The sequence below is a fragment of the Melanostigma gelatinosum genome, assembly GCF_949748355.1.
Source record: "Melanostigma gelatinosum genome assembly, chromosome: 6".
In the NCBI taxonomy this organism is placed as follows: domain Eukaryota; kingdom Metazoa; phylum Chordata; class Actinopteri; order Perciformes; family Zoarcidae; genus Melanostigma; species Melanostigma gelatinosum.
Window position 1 is genome coordinate 21,471,099 of NC_136639.1, and position 19,474 is coordinate 21,490,572.

General features: G+C 43.1%; 1 protein-coding gene across 1 annotated transcript; it reads left to right on the forward strand.

Annotated features, from left to right (window-relative positions):
- hsd17b4 (hydroxysteroid (17-beta) dehydrogenase 4) lies at window positions 1-19,474 on the forward strand. Its single transcript, XM_079269853.1, has 25 exons — window positions 1-149; window positions 636-689; window positions 1,865-1,972; window positions 2,514-2,573; window positions 2,687-2,708; window positions 2,870-2,916; window positions 3,141-3,225; window positions 5,436-5,623; window positions 7,128-7,219; window positions 7,409-7,433; window positions 7,577-7,699; window positions 9,396-9,508; window positions 13,130-13,242; window positions 13,571-13,694; window positions 13,861-13,912; window positions 14,400-14,471; window positions 15,128-15,231; window positions 15,327-15,392; window positions 15,799-15,868; window positions 15,980-16,086; window positions 16,314-16,400; window positions 16,474-16,557; window positions 16,714-16,852; window positions 17,974-18,101; window positions 18,846-19,474. The coding sequence occupies exons 1-25, from the start codon at window positions 98-100 to the stop codon at window positions 18,933-18,935; spliced, it is 2,205 nt and encodes a 734-aa protein (XP_079125979.1). The 5' UTR covers window positions 1-97; the 3' UTR covers window positions 18,936-19,474.

The following is a 19,474-nucleotide window of genomic DNA, read 5'->3' on the forward strand; positions in this document are numbered from 1 at the left end:
TGTCTTAAGTTCATCCTGCTGTCTCTGACAGCCAGTGTTGCTCTTGTAACCACTGTGCGTTTAGTGTTCAGAAGCAGAGACTCGTAACTCACAGAGGATGGCTTTGTCTTTCGAGGGAAGAGTCGTGCTTGTCACCGGGTCCGGAGGAGGTAAACTCACCGTTCAAACGTAACCAAACGTTAGCTAGACTGTCATCGCTGTTGCTGCTCCGAATGCTAACCTGCTAGTTGCATAGATTAAGCAACGTTATGTGAGCCGAACTACTAAGACATTCCGTGCACGAGTCTGTCTTTTCTTCCGTTTGTGTTAGCTGCCTACGAGTTAAATCCCGGTACGTCAACGTGTTATAACGTTAAATGCGGACACCGGCGAAACAAACGTAAAGTCCTCAAAGTAAACAATCGTTTACGGTATCACATTTTTGTACACATATTGCAACATGTAACGACTACCATCGCGCGTGCCAACCTTTTTATCTGAGGAACACATGGCGCAAAGTGCATGTATCCAGATGACAATCACGCGAGTGCAAAGTGTGTGAAAGGTCACGTGGATCAGCAGCAGTGGTTTGTGTTGATGTTACTCTGTAAAAGTATGAGAATGCGTTTTACCCATCTCTGTCTTTCTCTCCACAGGCCTCGGCAGGGAATATGCTCTGGCTTTTGCTGAAAGAGGCGCCTCAGTTGTAGGTAAATAAAGAATCTAGATTTTCAGCTTTTTTTTGTTTTTGGTCTGTTAAATAAAGTTGTATACATTGTGTACAGCACTTAGGGGCATTTAGCCTCCGCACTTAACCCATTGTAGCACAAGGAGCCGTGTGCAGCAGTTCTACCGGCCCATGGAGCAGTGTGTTGGTCTGGTGCCTCGCTCAGGAGGCTAACTGGCACAGCTCCTGCTGCCAGTTCCCACTCTGTACTTGGTCCGTTTGGGGACTTTAATCAGCAACCTCACCCCGGTTCCTGAGGCAAATCCCCACGGACTGAGCTCCTGCCGCCCCTCTCCTCTTTTTTTTTGGAACAGGTATTTGTGGTTGGTTAGTGCGACCAGGCTTTGATCCTATAAACTGGGTGAAAAGCCTCTCCAAAAGTGAACCCTCACAATGTCTTTTGATGTTCTCTTTGCAAAGACAACGGAGAGCCTTTTCAATGTGCATCGTGACATTTTGCCCAGCAATATTTCCCGTGAAATTTTTAATTAAATTATTTAATTAGCCCCTTTCGCAATCTTTTTAACAAGCTAGTTTTTTTATCATAAGTTCTAATACCATTTGCTGCTGGCTACATACAGAGGACATAAAAGCAGCCGCAGTGATTTTAATTCATACTACATGACATTATGAGCACAACCTGCAGATGACTGGGCTTTAGGGGTGTCCTGGTTTTGATTTTGGTCGGGATATTCTAATCCAGTACACAACTCTAGTATTAGCACAGATCTACTCTTCTTAAGAGGATTTGGTATCAGCCTCGACGTGACAGATCTACAGTAAATACAGTGTCGTCATGAAAATATATTGTTGCTGCTGCCAGTTACACTTGTTTTTTCAGTATGACAGCAATCCCTGGTCTTGGGAGAGAAAACAGTTGAATGGGTGCATTTAGGAGATAAATATACCTCAAAATCGGGCATGTCATAAAGAAATGTGCAGTGCATTAACCATCAGAGTAATCATGTTTTAATGGTGTTGGCATAAACATTTGTGCTCTCCAAAATAGCAGTTTTCCCCGATGCCTGGACTGAACTTCACCTTGAACTCTGACAAGGAATCAGCTCAGCTACACTCTTCTCCCAACACAATCACTCGTGGAGAATTGCATAACTCACCCCATTATTGCTTATCTTTTTCTTCTTGTTGCAACTAAAGTGAATGACCTCGGGGCAGACATTAAAGGGGGCGGAAAGAGTTCTGCAGCTGCCGATAAGGTGGTGGAGGAGATAAGAGCGAAGGGAGGAAAGGCCGTGGCAAACTACGGTGAGAAGTTTGGACTCTTGTCTTACCTGTTTTCTTCTCTCGCACGTCATTCCTTCCATCTGGTTTGTTTGTGTCTCGCTTACCGTGTAGTATCAAATACGATATTGATTTCTGTCAGACTCACCGGCGAAGCAGTTGGCGAGTATTGAAGATGCGTTATCTCCCCTCTCATCTTTGTGCATCTCACATATATATCGGACAAAAAGAACAGAACACTTTGATTGAAGCGTTTCAAGGGCAGTTTGGAAAATGGCAGATTTGTTTGTGAATGTAATACTAATAATACTAAGGATGACGCACCTTTTTAACCCTTTTTCTAACAAGCAATGATGCCCCAGCAATACATAAGTGTTTCTTTTGAAAAAGTGACTCATCATGTATCATTACTCGGCACACCGAGCATGTCAGGGAGGCTTTCAACTTGCTCCATCACAGAACTTTCTCATATCGCTGTGACACTAACTCTGCACTTGCAATTTCTGTCTACTTTTATGACACTTTTTTTTTTTTTTTTTTTTTTTTTTTTGTCATGCACATACAGATTCTGTAGAAGATGGAGAAAAGGTGATCCAAACGGCACTGGATGCGTTTGGAAGAATAGGTGAGAATTGTTTTAGTATGTAGTAAGTGAATCAATAAATTCTCTCAATTATATTATTGTTTGTGATCGTTATCACTGCAATTTGAACTGATGTGACATGTATTTTTGCCCAGATGTTGTCGTGAACAACGCCGGGTAAGTCCTTTCACTGTAACAATCACACTTTTTGCCGATCACATGTGTTTTTGGAGTGGCTCTTTGATTGTAGTTGCAGTATTAGGGGGAGTGTAGGCTGCTGCTGTAACCATGTCGAGGAGATCCTTGAGTAAAACCCTTTCCTGCTTTTCTTTGCCAAGGATCCTTCGTGACCGGTCGTTTGCCAGGACGAGTGATTTGGACTGGGGTAGATAAACTATTCATGATGTTTACATTCACTTCACTCTAAATAACTCGTACTGTGGATACATTTGTTAATCTACGTCCCTTATGTACAGACAGCTCTGTATTGTGTGAGTTTACACATCAGTTGTAACCTGGATCTGTTCCACCATGTTCTAATGTGACGTAATAGCAGTGCATTCGTGTTGTGTATCTGACTCTGTCATATCCTCTCACACTCTGTTTCAGACCTGATTCAAAGAGTTCACTTGAGAGGCTCCTTCTTGGTGACTCGAGCTGCCTGGAACCACATGAAAAAACAAAAGTTTGGCCGGTAAGGAGCCCAGCTACTTATTATCTAAGGTGGATGAAAGCTGTGCCGTCCTCCCGTTGCGTCGGTAGGATTCATTTTTCATGAAAAAAAAAGTGACACTATCCCCATTTGACGGACCATTGCTGGACATTAATCAAGAGGATGTCAGCCTGGCACAAAATACTGTTTGGTTCAGATGTCAGCTAAAGTACCGAAAATGTTTTTTATGCGTCTCATTTTAAGTGGCCTCTTGAGGTTGTGCACTTGAGGTAATAAGGAATATAAAGCATTCTCTGCCATCAGATTATTACACACACATTCTGACTCCGACTATAGTCACTTGATACCCGTTAATATGTCTCGCTCCATTGGTTTCAGGGTGCGCAATGAGACACATCTGCACACTTATAAAAGCCCAAGACAGCAAATTTGGGATGAATATGTAAATCACCAAAGAAGGAAGGGAATTACTTAATATGGTTATGCGGCACTGCAGGGTAATCTCTGAACAATCTGAGTGCTATTTAAATTGATGACTCCACATGAAGCGGCAAAGACGTCTGTGCAGGCTCATCGTATCCAGTAGTCTGAAGTTGTAGAGAACCTCTCGAATTCAATGAACCATTCAGCTGATAGTTTATACTAACTCGACGCAGTCGGGTGTGCATGCAGATATGTATTGATCATGTTTTGATGGCATAACCAGAGATATTTTGACCTGCCTAGTGGGCAACTGGTGACATAAACAATGGCTGCCTTCTGGATCTGAACATTCATGCTTTTCCTGCTACGACGGTTAAAAATGTGTGCTGTGAAAAAAAAAAAAAAAGGGCCAACTGAGGTTTGCGTGTTTTGAATTAAAATGAGCAGAAGAAGGTCACACAAACCAGCTGTGCTCCCATGTAACTCCAGGTAGCAGATGTCCTGCACATGTGCTCTGTTTGAGCGGGAGACGACGGGAGCGGCATTGAGCCCAGCAGCAGCTTGTTATTTCTAATGTCCTATGGTTTCGAAATTCAATCTTTGTGTGCAGTCAACCCGAGCAAAAGCTAATTGTGTATTTAAAGGTACGGTAATACCGTAACCGAACGAAAGGAAAAGTAGAGCGGTTCGTGGCGTGACTCGGATAGAATAGAAGCTGTGAATAAGCACGGGCTGGTTCTTATACTCTGCATCAGGTCCTCGATGCACAAAAGGCCGTCTGTGTGTTTGCTGTTGCTCTTCTACTGAGCAACATTTTATCACGTGTGTTTCCGTAGTAACTCTTGATCGTCAGAAAGGTTCACCCGGTATTTGAATCCTAGACTTCAGCCCAAGTTATTCATTTAAGATATATTCAACTGTGCCAATCCCCCTGACAGTGTACTGTGACATGGATCACTGCTTCCAGCTACTTGTAGGTGCACAAGCTTTTGTTTGTACCCGCGCTTGGTGCCGTAGCACCAGCCGAGCATGAACGGAGGCGTTTTCTACTGTATGCACTGTTCGCTGCATTATTCTCCCAAACGCCAGGGGGCGTACAACCAAAGCGAACTTTGAAGAATCAAAAAGACAACGAGTGTGACCCATAGATGTGCCCATAGACCAGCCAAGCGCCATAAACCAAGCGCCACAATGACGAGAAGGGATTGTAGTCTGTAAACGACATGTCTACATGTGTACAAGCCCCGTAAAGAAACAAGTCTCTAAAGAAAGGAAGCTTGAATATCCTGTTCAGTTTCATTTGGCTGCAAAATATTTACTGAAATGAGGATTTGAAGGACTTCCTGTTTCTGAAGCATTTTAAAAGTGAATTGGCCTTCTTTGTATAATCCCTAGACATGTAAATAGTGCTTTTATCAAAGTTACAAAAATGTAGCTGAAGTGAAGTCTCTGGATGAGACTAACGGAAAAATAGTCTGTGCCAGGCCGTGTGTCTGCTGTGCATACGTGCATTTGTTTCTGCGTGCAGCCTTCTTCAAGTCAAATGTTTCAATTCAATTTTACGCTGTGCAGTTATGCAATCAAGTGTGTGTGTGTGTGTGTGTGTGTGTGTGTGTGTGTGTGTGTGTGTGTGTGTGTGTGTGTGTGTGTGTGTGTGTGTGTGTGTGTGTGTGTGTGTGTGTGTGTGTGTGTGTGTGTGTGTGTGTGTGTGTGTGTGTGTGTGTGTGTGTGTGTGTGTGTGTGTGTGTGCGTGCGTGCGTCCATTGCACCAGCGCAATGCTTGTTACTGACTTGTTGTCTCTGCCCAGAATCATCATGACGGCTTCAGCCGCAGGCATCTATGGTAGCTTCGGCCAAGCCAACTACAGCGCTGCCAAGCTGGGCCTGCTGGGGCTGGCAAACACCTTGGCCATCGAAGGAGGCAACTACAACATCCATTGCAACACGATTGCTCCCATTGCTGGGTCACGCCTCACAGAGACCGTCATGACCCCAGGTGAGCAGAGAGATTAAACCACATGCATTAGTGCACGCAATTATTGGTCCGTATAATGCGTACCGTGGTGTTCTGCTCATTCATGCCTTCTCACATACACATGGTTTTTTTTTGGACAGGCCAAAATAGGTAACTGGATTTTCACCACAGCATTTCTTTTTAAGAAGAAGAGGAATGTAATGTTGATTTACAAAAATTGAGGCAACAGCACTCCCGTTAGATGTCAAATATTAAAGAGCTGTGGGTTTTGTCTGTTCCAACGGCCATGATGAAATCATGCGGCCCTGTAAGTGCTTTAAAAGTTTTAATGTGCCAGACGGGCAGCTCTGACCTCCGTATTTTACTGTAGGTGTTATAGCCGTTCTCCCAAATACTCCCAAACGTATGAGTCAGTGAGCGACTGAAACATTTATCATTTTCACGTTGAAATGTTTTTCCTAAGACGGAAGGTAATGCATCGTTGGATACACACGGTGAACACGACCGAATATAGCTCGGAACAGCTTGGAAATGTGCAATACTCCATGTTGCCTATGAACATTTTATCAAACCAAAAAAACCTCAAATATCGGCCTTCAAAATGATAAAAAGGCGATGACTTTTAGCACGCGCTGCTGTGTGTTTTTTACAAGGATGGAGTGAGCCCATAAAGAAAGCGGAATGTGTTTCTAACCATCCAAACCCCGTATCTGTAAATGTCGAGCCATCACGAGCACATTGTGCGTGCTCTGTGCCTGCAGCTCTGTTGACGGGGATATTAAGTGACAAATTAGAGGAATGGCTCTGCTGCCCTGCTGTGCTGGTCTGCAGTAGCATCTGTCACACTGCACTGTGCCAACTGTCACAGGATGGCCGCACCTTGGTAAATAACTTGGTTCCATATGTTGGCTTTCACTGACTCAGGCTTTTTGGAAAAAAAACAACAAAAACAATCCTGATAAACGGTGCAGGGAGACAGACTGCCTCTTCTTCTGCCGCCGTGTTTTATCAATTGAAGGGTGCAGGTAGTTTCAGCACACATGTGGTGTCTAGTATTAAATCTTTTAACGGTTCATACTGAGGGAAAGAAGAAGCTCGTGCCGTATTTACTTGACCTCATGATAAGGAATCTGTTTCGTTACTTATTAAAATAAAAATACCCAGACCTTCCTTTTTAGCGATCACTTTAAACAGATGTTGACCTGGACCTGTGTTCTCATGGATTCAAAAATGATTTTTCCTCCTCCAGTATCAGTCCATGATTTGTGCCATTTGTCCCGCAGAACATTATATTAATAAAGCACACGGATGAGTTCGTAGTAAACAATTCATACCGTGTAATGATAAGCCAGTGACATAATATATAAGTTGGCTTTTTGTAAATTAAGAGCATGATCATACATGTATTGTATATGTAAATACCAGTTAGAAATCTACTACAATAAGGGTATTTCTTACTACTTTCCTATGCCCCGCCCCCCATAAATATACGTTGCGCTGTATTTATGCGTTTTCTTTTATTCAGAACTCGTGGCGTCCCTGAAGGCCGAGTATGTTGCTCCCGTGGTCCTCTGGCTCTGTCATGAACAATGCCAAGAAAGTGGATCACTGTTTGAGGTATGCAAAAAAAGCACTTTCTTTCTCCAATAAGATGAGTAAGAGCTCACTCCCACTGTACTTTCATTTAGCTTTGTATCTATTCTATCACGGAGCACATTCACATGTTCAATCTCCATAAATAGACAATATATATATACTGTATAATATATATATATATTTTTTTGCTCATGTTTCATCTCCTTTCAGGCTGGTGCGGGCTGGTGCGGGAAATGTGAGTATTGTGTATATAGTTCTCCCCTAAGGGAATGTCTGCATGCATCTATGATAATCATCAGGCCCTGGTTCACTACTACTGCATGTGTGGGACATTCCCGATGCAGTGACCTCTTTACTTGTGTGTGTCTGTGTGTGCAGTGCGCTGGGAGCGTACTCGGGGCGCCATTATGAGGCAGAAAAACCTGACTCCTGAGGGGGTCCGGGACCAGTGGGACAAAATCTGTGATTTCTCTGATGCCACCAAGCCTTCGAGTACACAAGGTCAGTGACTGCAGAATACACGCTCGCATATACAACAGCCTATACGAGAGCACATGTGCTCATACCGTCTATGCACCCTTACACTTGCATTCACACACACACACACACTGAGATACGGACCATACAGTCGATGGCACGACGTCTTGCTTGCAGTTGAGACGTTACTCAGGCCGTTTTCACACAGATTGTATTTACAGTTGGTAACACGGCGCGAGGACAACATGGTGTTAGAGATCAAGGGAATGAACATGATGTTGAGTATGAGCAAGCCGAGTGTTGTTCCCGAAAGGTCTCATGCTAACAAGAGGGTGGCAAATGTTGATTATTATTTCCTCTCCGCCGCCTCCATCGCTCTGCACGCTGTCAGATGTACATTTCGAGGAAAGGGTCGACGGTGTTGACGTTAACTGACGGGGGGGCGCTAGCTGGCCTCATTAGCATGACTTTGTCGTGCCTCCTCGTTTGTAGCTTATTACAGAGACTTGTTGCTGCCTCTGTTTTGTAACTGAGTGACGGTAATTAGTGGCTGTGGTCCCCCCCGTCTCTTGTTTCTGTTCCTTGGTTGTCTCCGCTGTCATCCTCCGTTTGTGTTGACTGGATCTGCTCGGGTATTCACAGCTTGTGTTACCTGGGTGGGGTACGTTTCTATTTCCAAGCAGACAGAGAACACGCACGGTGTGGACTCGATGTCTCGAGTATGCAAACGACTAATAGTTTGAAGAACAGAGAACTGGTCATGTTTATATCTCGACGCATGGGGATCTCAAAACCGTCCATGCATTTTTGAAGCGGTTACCGGTTCAGCATGTGTTTTTGATTGGAATTCTTATCGCGTGTCAGCATCTCCCTGGAAGTCTATTTAGCTTTACTGCGATCAATTTCACTTCAGATTAGGAATCTTTTGGAGCTGACGGAGCAGAAAATAAATAAATCCTGGCGCTCGGTCCTGCAGATGTTCAGGTTTAATGATAGTCATCTGGGGGGATGATGACGTTTGAAGAAGATGAACCGCATGAATACGAACAAATTGTCAGATGTGAGGAACCCTAAACTTTCGATCAGCGGCACCAGTAGAGAAATGTTGCTATAATGGTGATTTTACATGTAAACTTCCACATTATTGATACATCATCACGATCTCTTGGGGTGATTCTTGACAATAAAGAGTTGTATTATGAATAAAATAAGATTTTTACTAAAGAAGTAAGGAATCTATTCGACTTTAGTTCAACTCAAAGCACGCCTTGTACTTAGCTTTAGATGCAGTTTCAGTAAAAAAAGTGACGTAAGTGATCGTGAGAGCTAATCATGGTTTCAACTCTATCCATGCTGCCTTTATTTTGAAAGGGAGTTTCCTGTTTGTAAAGTGCTCTGTAATTTAACAAGAACACCGTCCAACCGTTGTCGATGAACAACGTTTGACAGATGAGAAGTAACGGGATCATTTGACCTGTGTTATTTAAACCACGTATGAAGAACGGTAGAGCCAGCTGATGGGTGGGTTTTCAATCCGCTTGTTAACAGTGGAAGCTGTTTGCATCATATACAAGTATCCGTCTGTCTACTTGGTCTGGGCCATCGGAGATGCACATTCCTCACGGGCGGCTCTGATGATGGATTCTGTTACTTGTCACTTCATCTGACTTTGGTGTCTGGTTCTGGTGCTCATCTGTCATATCTCCACCTTTTTGTATAGAGTCTGTACAGTATATGATGACTGTGCTGTCTGGACTGGAGTCGGATGGAGAAGTGGGCGCGAATGCAACCGCTGCTGCTGCTGCTGCAGCCTCTGCTTCAGGGCTCAATCCTGTGAGTAGAGATGACTGTTTTTCTTTGCCAGTAATGTTAAAGGGGATCTGCATGTCTTCAAAAGTCTTTAAAACAATCATTGAATCGATCATTTTCTATCGTTTTCCGCGGCTTATCTGGACCCAGGTTGCATGAATGTGATAAATGATATCATTAGGAATCATTGCACTGCTGAAAAATACTTAATAAAATGACAATAGATATATTAACCGAACTGGTTTTCTATCATGCTTTCATGCTTTGGCTGGTAGGATTGTGAAAACAGGTTTTAAAAAGTCTAATTTAACTTGGGGAACTGATGAAGATACATGTCACACTTGCTCACATGTAGATCCTAGTTGCAGTAAACTTTATTGTGACCCGAGTATAATGTGCCTACAGCTGACCCTGTTATATCTACAACATGTTTCTGTCTCACTTAATGTAGCTTACTCGTCCCATCCACCTGGCCTCCTCCTCCTCTCACCCTTTGCCTTTATTCCGCCATTATTTTCTGCCCTCTGCAGCCCCCCCCCCCCAAAAGTTTCTCTCCACCTCATCTCCTCGTACTCCGTCACTCCTCCGACGGAGACTTCAGAAGCTGGCGGCAACCGCAACGGTTGGTTGAGGATGACTTTTTGAAAGTGTGGAGCTGTAAAATGTCAGAGCGTTTCAAACACGGCAACTCATGACTCTTTAATACCACCACACTCTACTTAGTCAGGGACGACGATAACAGTCTTCGCCAAGCTCCGACTACATGCAGAAGTACTTTTGATGCGTGATGCGTCGCCGCTTCATATTTACAGGAGACAAACGTTGGCTCAGATTAGCTTTTCTTTTTTTTTTTTTAACTGGATGTACAATAGTACAGCGACGGCTCCCTGGATGGGTGCTCCTTCACTGGGTTCCCTATCATTGAATCACAGACGATGAACTGGTTACAACTCACTTCAGTGGCTGAGTCGCTGAAATAAAACATCGAGCCACGAGTATAATTGTACCGCATGAAATAATCATCCAGAGAGACGGCCACAATTTTCCATTAGGCTGGTTGTAGCATGAGATCGTGGGAACATGTCAGCAGTTTAATCTGTATTTGTAATGTTGGTTATATTCTGCCATACAACAACGTACACTTGACCCACTTCACGCTTCAATATATTCCATGTGCTTTACCACACTACACTACACTTCTTTATCTATGCATGTTGGTAGCCACATTCAGGTTTGAATCATTATTAACTTTCCTTTGGGGACCTGATTTCTTAACATCCTGCGAATCAGTAAGATGACTCACTAGCCTGCTTCAATGGTGTCATGACTCAATGATCAGCGTCCTCTCTGCTGTGCGTTTGTGTCTGGAGCAGACTCACAATGTACCCTCAAGACAAACATCACCATTGTGTCCTCAGTTGACTTAGCTTTGTGGTAAGTGTGTATACTTGTGTAGTGCTACACACACACACACACACACACACGGGGTGTGTGAGTTGCTTGTGTGACTTTGTCCTTGTCATGGTATTGTGCACATTTTGCTTAAATTACAGCACACTGTGCTGCTGCTTTGCTCATGTTTATTTCATGTCACGCAAAGTATCGCATTAGCTCCCCCAAGGTTAGCGTTGCTCTGTCCACTCACATGTGCTTTGTGTGTTCCCTTGTTGGATCAAATTCATTTCTGTGCAGTTTATACGTGAGGCAACGGCTTTTCAATGAGTAGATCAGTAAGTTCATTTTATTTCAGTGTCGTGACAATAGATCTGGTCGTCCTCGCATAAAGACTACAAGAGCTTGCTGTGTGTCATGTCAGAAATAACTGCAAGACGTCAAAAATACAAAGCAGGGCTGAAACAGTGAATCAGTTAGTCGATAGAATACTTCATCAACAGCAATTCTGATAATGGAGAGTCATGTATATTATCAAATCCCCAGTTTCAGGGCTTTTGAAACAGAATGTCTCCCACATCTGCATTCAAGTGTTGTGATTATCGACCAGCTGACATGTTGTGTGAGGCACAGCATTCACACCAGCAATAATGTTTAGATCAGTGGCTCAACAGGGGTTGATAAAATGACTGAGTGCCGCAGGACTAATATGACTTTAATGTTGTCCCATATTTCTGTCTTATTAAGAGAGGGGGGGGGGGATCTTTAGGGATGGATAACAGTATTTGTCACATAGAAGTGCATCATCTGAAAGCTGGAACCTGAATATTAATTTGAGATGCAGCGTTTGTTTTCTCTCATTAATAACTAGAGCCATCTATTGATTATTTAACTCACTGAAATAAATTGTGAAAGGTGTAAAAGGGCTTGGAACACTACGATGGAAATGCATGATCGCCATTCACATGCTCTAATATGTCTCATACTTTTTACATTTTTGTGAATATGAAAAATCAATCATGATTATTTAGTATTTTTAAACTCCTGGTTACAGCCCTGCAAAAAAAAGAAATACAAATGTTTACAAAATGCTTCAACACATCATACAAAAATAAAGTATAATATCAAAAACCGACGATATGGAATAAGGAGGATCTCAATGAACATGATGAAGAATTAAAAAGACGGCATGTATTTTGTAAGTGAGTTTTGTTGTAATGGAAAAGTCATCACTCTGTCTTAAGTATCAGACGGCAGTGCCAGAGGATGAACAAGGTTTAAAACATTTACAATGTAAGGGCTCCACCGTCCTCTTTAAAAGGCATTCGTGACTTTGTGTCATTAACACTTGATTACTGCGACTCGCTCTCCGTTCAGCCAATTATCAGTCCGCTCGTTAAGTGCAAGAACGAATTTCGCGGCGTTTCTGGCCACCGGTCAAGTTCAGGGTGCATTTTGTAAATTAGTGCTCTGCCTGCTCCGGGCCCAGGAATGCATTTGTGAACTGCTGATTCGACTTTGCTGGGAGATCCCGCCGGTCCTCAACATCATTACTGCTGATGATCACAGATGAAATCTTTTAAAGCCGTTTCTTTTTGCTTTTATTTGCTTACGTCATCTGTCTTTTCTATCCTATTCTTTTCTATGACCTTCACAAAGTATTCAGATGTAAATCACTTTGAAATGCTGAATACTAAAGGAAAACATGGTTCTACTCTTCCTCAGTGCGTTTACTCTGTTTTTATTGTCTCCTAACAAGAATCTACAGCCACGCTAGCTTCTTTCTTCTACTTAATGCGTCTCAAGAGATCTCCAAAGTCATTAGAATGCATCAGCTGGGAACCATGACTGTGTACAAAATGTCAATCCAATCCATCCAATAGTTGTTGAGATATTTCAGTCTGGACGGAAGTGATCAGCTGACTGCTGTTCATCCCTAGAGCTACGCAGCTAGCATAGCTGACAACTGTTTAGAAAAGTGCTCCATGAACACAGGTTGATTCCTGATGTGTTGTCTCTGTTCCACCTATACGATTGATTCATTCCACTGTATGTGCAGTGTTTATTGTTAAAGCGTTTGTGTTCAGGGGTTGAGCTGTCGAGCTGATCTACCATGGGGGCGATACCTTTTCTGCAACCCCATAAAATGCTTTTCTCGGCCGAGCTCACGGGATACCCTTTCATTCCTGCTCTGTCTCCGTACGTTCAGCTGATAATATGATCGCACGCTGACGACGTCTCTTCTGCTTTCAGGCTGAGGCCGTGGGACACAAACTACCACCGACCACTTTCGTCTTCACTCCCACCCAGTGCATCCTCTACGCGTTGGGGGTCGGCATGTCCACCAAGGACCCAGACCACCTAAGGTGTGTGTGTATGTGTGTGTTATGCTAATGACTCTAACAGCCTTAAGGGATCTGTTAATTCAACCTGTGTGAAATTGAATTTCTTTTTTTTTGTGATCAAATTTTTATTTATTTAAATAAATTACAATGCATACTCTTACTCCGTAATCCCCCCCCCCCACACACATATATAATTAACGTTACATAATTAATTACATAAATTCTTGAATTGTAAGTCTGACTCTAGTCCAGGGTGAGAGAGGTTTTCCTCTAGCACCATGCATTCTACTGGGAGGTCCATGTTTACAGCATCGAGATGCAATTCAGTAACTCTAACATGTTGGTGTAGGTTCCTGTATGAAGGCCACGAGGACTTCGGCTGCCTCCCAACCTTCGGGGTCATTGCCTCTCAGGCTGCCATGATGAATGGCGGGCTGACCTCAGTCCCTGGACTCAACATAGATTTAACACAGGTTGGTGTGTGTGTGTGTGTGTGTGTCACATTGTTGTGTGCTCATGTGCACATTTGTATCCATATGGTCTATTTCACACAGCGACGCACACGTTACTCATGCTAATGAGGCTTTACGATATATAGATATGATTGTGTATCACAGCGGTTCTAATGCTCTGTGTCAGGTGTTGCATGGAGAGCAGTATCTGGAACTCTACAAACCTTTACCAACCTCAGGTATTTCCTCCTCTACTGTTATAAGCACTTGATGTACTTGCTGTAGATTTGAGGTTATAGTAAGTAGAATAAAAGGCATTTTAGAGCCTCACTGGGTCCTTTTGTTAGGATTCATGTTACTGTGTTTAACTTCATGTCACAACTATGGGAGCAGAGTTTAATAGATCATTTAGAGACATTTTTATGATGCCTTTAAGTGTAAGGATCTCTAATTAAGGGCAGCGTACCCTATTAAGCCATGATGGATTTAAATGTTATACCCTATACTAGCATATCCATACTGGGGAAATGACGACATACTGTATGGACCAGCGTGGCCCCAGTTTGTGCCTCATGTATTGTGACTATAATCAAGTACCAGAGCGAAGCTTTTTGTTTTTCACCAGTGTGTGTGTGTGTGTGTGTGTGTGTGTGTGTGTATACACTTTCATGACTAAAGTACGACATTGTATTCAAGTAGAAGTAAATGTTTAAAATACTTTTCTAGGTGCTCTTACCTCTCAGTCCACCATAGCAGACGTGTTGGACAAAGGATCCGGAGCCGTCATCCTCTTGGATGGTGAGTTTCTTTCCCCTCAGTCTGTATTTATTCAACATGCATTTGTTTCACAACGCTTTCATTTGTCTTTGCCTGAAAGTTGCCTCTCAGGCTGAATAATTGAAAGTGAATTCTCAGCCCGTGTCTGCAGGGATTGAAATAATGGACTGAGAAAACTGCTCATGTTCCTGTTTTGACAATTCCACAGAGATGGATGATCTTAGAAGCACTCTGATCTATAATGAAGCCGACTTAAAACAAATCGCATGGGACCTGAGGTTCCATGAGGATTCCAATAGGGATGTCTATTCTTTACACACACGAAACCAATCAGCGTCTGTTATCCTCCCGGAGTGAAAGCCAAGTTCTGGGTGAGACAACACGGTACGGTTCCGTCCTGCAGAAGCAGCTGTAACCTGAACTGTAGCAGTGTCTGTCTCTCCATTCACGCTACGTTTACCTCAACCGTAGCCAGTCGAGTACGGTTATAGTTCACTTCACTGAGTATATCAAATATAACGTACGATGGGCATTGTGCTGCATTATGGATACTTCTTTCCTGATAATACCTCTGTGCTTATGTACATGCAACTTGTGATGTACTATTATTTCACTGTGGTATTGCTAGTTTTACACCACAAACATTATTTAAATGCCAAATTTGTGCCACTTCACAGTGAACACCTACAGCGGCGAAGAGCTGATCTGCTTCAACCAGTTCTCAGTGTTTGTGGTCGGAGCTGGAGGGTTCGGAGGGCGGAGGAACTCTGAGAAAGCCAAAGTACGTATTCCTTGTTTGAGTAACAAGATAAGACACCGGGAGCTATCGCTGCCTCCATATTTGAGTTGTTTTATTTGTGTTTTTACTTCCTTCAGGCTGCTCTGCCTCCACCCAAACGGGCACCAGATGTTGTGGTGATTGATTCTACCACAAGAGACCAAGTGAGTGTGTGTCTGTGGGTTTAGCTGCAGAATAAATCAGCTGCATTGTGTGTGGGTGTGGTGTGGGGGGGGGGATAGAACATGTATTGTTTTGTGCCTCTGAAGTAACCTTTTCGACAACATTTGAAGAAGTGTTGGACAAGATTATCATTTATAAAAAAGAAAAAAAACAAAAGGGAACACTGACTGTATGATGCAGCAGAAAATAAAAAAGAAAGGGGGGGGGGAACTAAATCCCTTGAGCAATTTAAATGACTGCAACTGTATCACTTCAAAGACATTCTTATCTTATTTTAGGTATCTCGTCTTGATGATTTAATTTAATCCCACATCTGTGTATGAAAGGTTCAGAGGTTTATGAATTAGAGATAAAGCTAAACAATACGTTTTTCCCCCGCGGGTCCAGGCGGCTTTGTACCGTTTGAGTGGAGACTGGAACCCTCTTCATATAGACCCCAGCTTTGCTGCCATGGGAGGTGAGAGTCCTGCAGACTATTTATTGTCGTCGTCATCAAAATGTCTTAAGTTATGTATTTTGATCTCATTCATACATAAGCGTGCTGTACTCACAAATGCTCTTTGCCCAGGCTTCAAGGCTCCCATCCTGCACGGCTTGTGCTCTTTTGGCTTCGCTGCGAGACACGTCCTCAAGCAGTTCGCCAACAACGACCCCTCCAGATTCAAGGCTATCAAGGTCAGCGTGGCTCGTGATTTAAAGCCCGTCATACAGTTTATGAGTCACTGGGCCTCGTGCAAGAACGACATGTATCAACGGGTTTGTTCTTCGAGTAACTCGAGAGGCTTCAGTGCTCGATAAATCATATAACATTCATTGCTTCTGGTTAAATGCTATAAAATAATTTAATTGCAGATCCATCGACTCAACCAGCCCTCTCTCAACCCCCCGTCTGTGTTTCTCAGGTTCGCTTTGCAAAGCCGGTGATGCCGGGTCAGTCGCTACAGACCGAGATGTGGAAGGAAGGCAACAGGATTCACCTCCAGTGTAAAGTCAGTGTTCCGGATCAGATTGTTGATGATGTTCTGCGTGTGTCTTTCTGATGAGCTCTTCCCTTCGGTCCAGGTGAAGGAGACTGACTCCGTTGTGCTAGCGGGGGCCTATGTGGATCTACACGGATCAGAGGCTTCTCCAGAAAACCTCAGTCCAGTACGTCGGTCTGAGACGGCTCCATTTCTCTTGTCTTTTTATAGCATTCATGCATTAAAGCTCCTTTCCCTGTAGATCATTTAGATACAATTATTTTGTGTATATGGTGTTTCTATTTATATATTTAGTGTTTCTGTTCTTTCCAACTTTGTGCAGCCGGGGGCCCTGCAGAGCGAGCTGGTGTTCGCAGAGATCGGCCGTCGTATTGAAGACTCTGGCTCAGAGTTGGTCAAGATGGTGAACGCCGTGGTCGCCTGGGAGATCACCAAAGACAACAGGAACGCTGCAGAGTGGAGTAAGTGAACTGAATGCTGTACACGCATGTTAAACACACCACCGCTGCATTGTGGGGAAACGTATCCGTTCAGTACAGATCTTTCTTGTCCAACAAAGGACATTTATTTTGCAGTAAGGCAGCATAAAAAACACAGTAAAATAATGAAGACAATGAAAGATATTAAAAGTGCTGATACTAGGGGTGTAACGGTTCACAACATTCACGGTTCGGTACGATACAGTGGAGCCACGGTTCGGTACGTTTCGGTCCAGTAGAAAACTATAAATGCCAGAGAAATGTACTTGATTTTAAAATATATTTATTCATTACAACTAACATCATAATGTTATTCTTTGACTTTGAACAATGATGGAACTATACCTGAGTGACTCATCTTCTGGGGTGTCTTCTAAGCAACACATAAGCATAAAAAACAAAAACTGCTCCTTAATGTTATGTAGTATTGTTACTTACATCTTGCAAAAGAGATTTTTAATCTCAAATGGGACTACCTGGTTAAATAAAGGTTTTAAAAAAAAAAAAAATATATATATATATATATATATATATATATTTTTTTTTTTATTCAAACGTATTCGGTTCGTCATGCGTACCGAACCATGAGCCTCGTACCGAACCGTGAGCCTCGTACCGAACAGTTCAATACAAATACGCGTATCGTTACACCCCTATTAATATGATAAAAGGTTTATGTGATAAAAGCAAGAGAACACTGCAGAGATATTAATATGAATAAGGATTCAGCTTTGCGAGTTATTTGCCTGTTAAACGTATTTGACGAAGGATGGAGTGCTTTCCCCGGACTTGATTCCTGTTTCACACATTTAAATCCCAATAATAATAATAATAATAATAATAAGAATAAGATGGAGAGGCTCAGGACTGATTCTATGATGTCAACACTCAGAAATCAGTCTGAAAACGTGATTCACTCTGACTGGCCCATGAAACAAAGGCTTGAATATCAGTGTGAGCTGTTCAGTTGACTTGACCCAGATTGACATTTTGCCAACAAGTTGTCAAATAAGCAGTTCAAACTTGGGCTACATCGCCACCAAAGACAGAATAATAACTCCATATATGATTTATTCCATCTTCTACTTTTGTTTCCCCTCCAGCCATTGATCTGAAGAACGGCAGCGGCTCCTTGCACAAAGGCCCTTCCAGTGGGAAGGCGGATGTGACCATCACCCTGTCCGATGAAGACTTCATGGAGGTGGTGCAGGGGAGACTCAACCTGCAGAAGGTAACGCGCATGTAGTCAAACCTATTCAGTCATAATTCATCTCTTTTTTTTTTTTTTTTACATGCTGTGGCGTGACCGCACTTGTCCTGTCCTGCATGTGAAAGGCAGATTCCTACTGATACGGTGTGTCACAGTCCCCCCTGCTTTACATCGATGCTCACAGGGGGAGCGGCTTCGTTTAAGTTTCACAACACTGATGCTGAAATGTGGAGCCTCGTATTTTAAATCCTGTCTTTTTCCGACATTTAAATTCTAGCCCTTGAATCTGTAATGACTTCTCTCTGAAATCTCATCGTGTCAGAAGAGGAGGAAATAAAATGATCCATCAAAGCAATTTCAGGAAGCACTCGGTGCGGGTAATCAATCGCCGCTCCCTCTTGTGTCTGTAGTACCTCATCTGTCAGAGGGAGTGCTCATCACTGTACACAATTTATATACTTCCTGGAGAGCCTGGTATTGATCTGAGGTCAGTGTGTGAGAGAGCTCTTTACAAAGAGCCTCAACTGGCCGTGGTGTTGAAGGTCCCTCAGGCGGGCTGTTTTTCCAGCCTCGCCGATGATCAAAGGAGCAGCTGGAGAAAGATAAGTTGTAGAAGTCACAAACTGACGACGTGAACTGTCACCTGGGGTCGTCATAACCATCGTGCCGAGGACAGCGCCGCGTATCATCAGCTGTTCAGCTCGCCCAGTAAAGAGACTTCTCTGCTGCACCGCTCAGCGCTGACTTTTTCTGTCATCTTTCTAGGCATTCTTCGCTGGCAAGCTGAACGTTCGAGGGAACATCATGCTGACTGAGAAGCTGGAGGTCATCCTGAAGGACCATGCCAAGCTCTGAGCTGCTCAGCCAACCAATCAGATGACCGACCTTCCTACCAGCTCTCTCTCTGTCTGTCTACAGTCATGCGTGTGTCAATGCTTGGCCATTCAAGAGAAACACTTAACAAAAAAAATAAAATCAAGAAAGATTAATACTGCTAAACCTGTTATAAAGCTCATCCTGACTACAATCATAATACAATGATCTGTTATTTCATTACAATGACTAATTCCCTTTCTCAGAAATAGTTGTGTGTGGTGGAGGTTATTGCAGGTATATGGGACGTACTCTCTTTCTCCAGCACTTTACACTCCACCCATCGATCAGCCAAAGAGTTAACTACCTGCTGCCTCCTTGGTAAAGCTGCCCTGGTTGTACACGCACCTCAATGACCACTACACCACTGGTTGGATGGAACTGATACTGTAATCTCAGCAGAGCCTTTGAGATGTATAATACTGTAGAGTTTGCTAGTTATGAAAAATAATGATTTTCACTTGTTTGTCAATTCTGCAATTCTGCAGAAATGCAATGGTTGCTCTTCTGACAATAAAGTG

What these genes read in the sequence shown, in the direction of transcription:
- hsd17b4 (XM_079269853.1), top strand. Translation starts at nt 98, where the DNA reads ATGGCTTTGTCTTTCGAGGGAAGAGTCGTGCTTGTCACCGGGTCCGGA. An exon ending in AAAGTGGATCACTGTTTGAG is followed by an intron (nt 7,220 to 7,408) that starts GTATGCAAAAAA and finishes ATCTCCTTTCAG; the next exon opens with GCTGGTGCGGGCTGGTGCGG. An exon ending in GGAACTCTGAGAAAGCCAAA is followed by an intron (nt 15,232 to 15,326) that starts GTACGTATTCCT and finishes TACTTCCTTCAG; the next exon opens with GCTGCTCTGCCTCCACCCAA.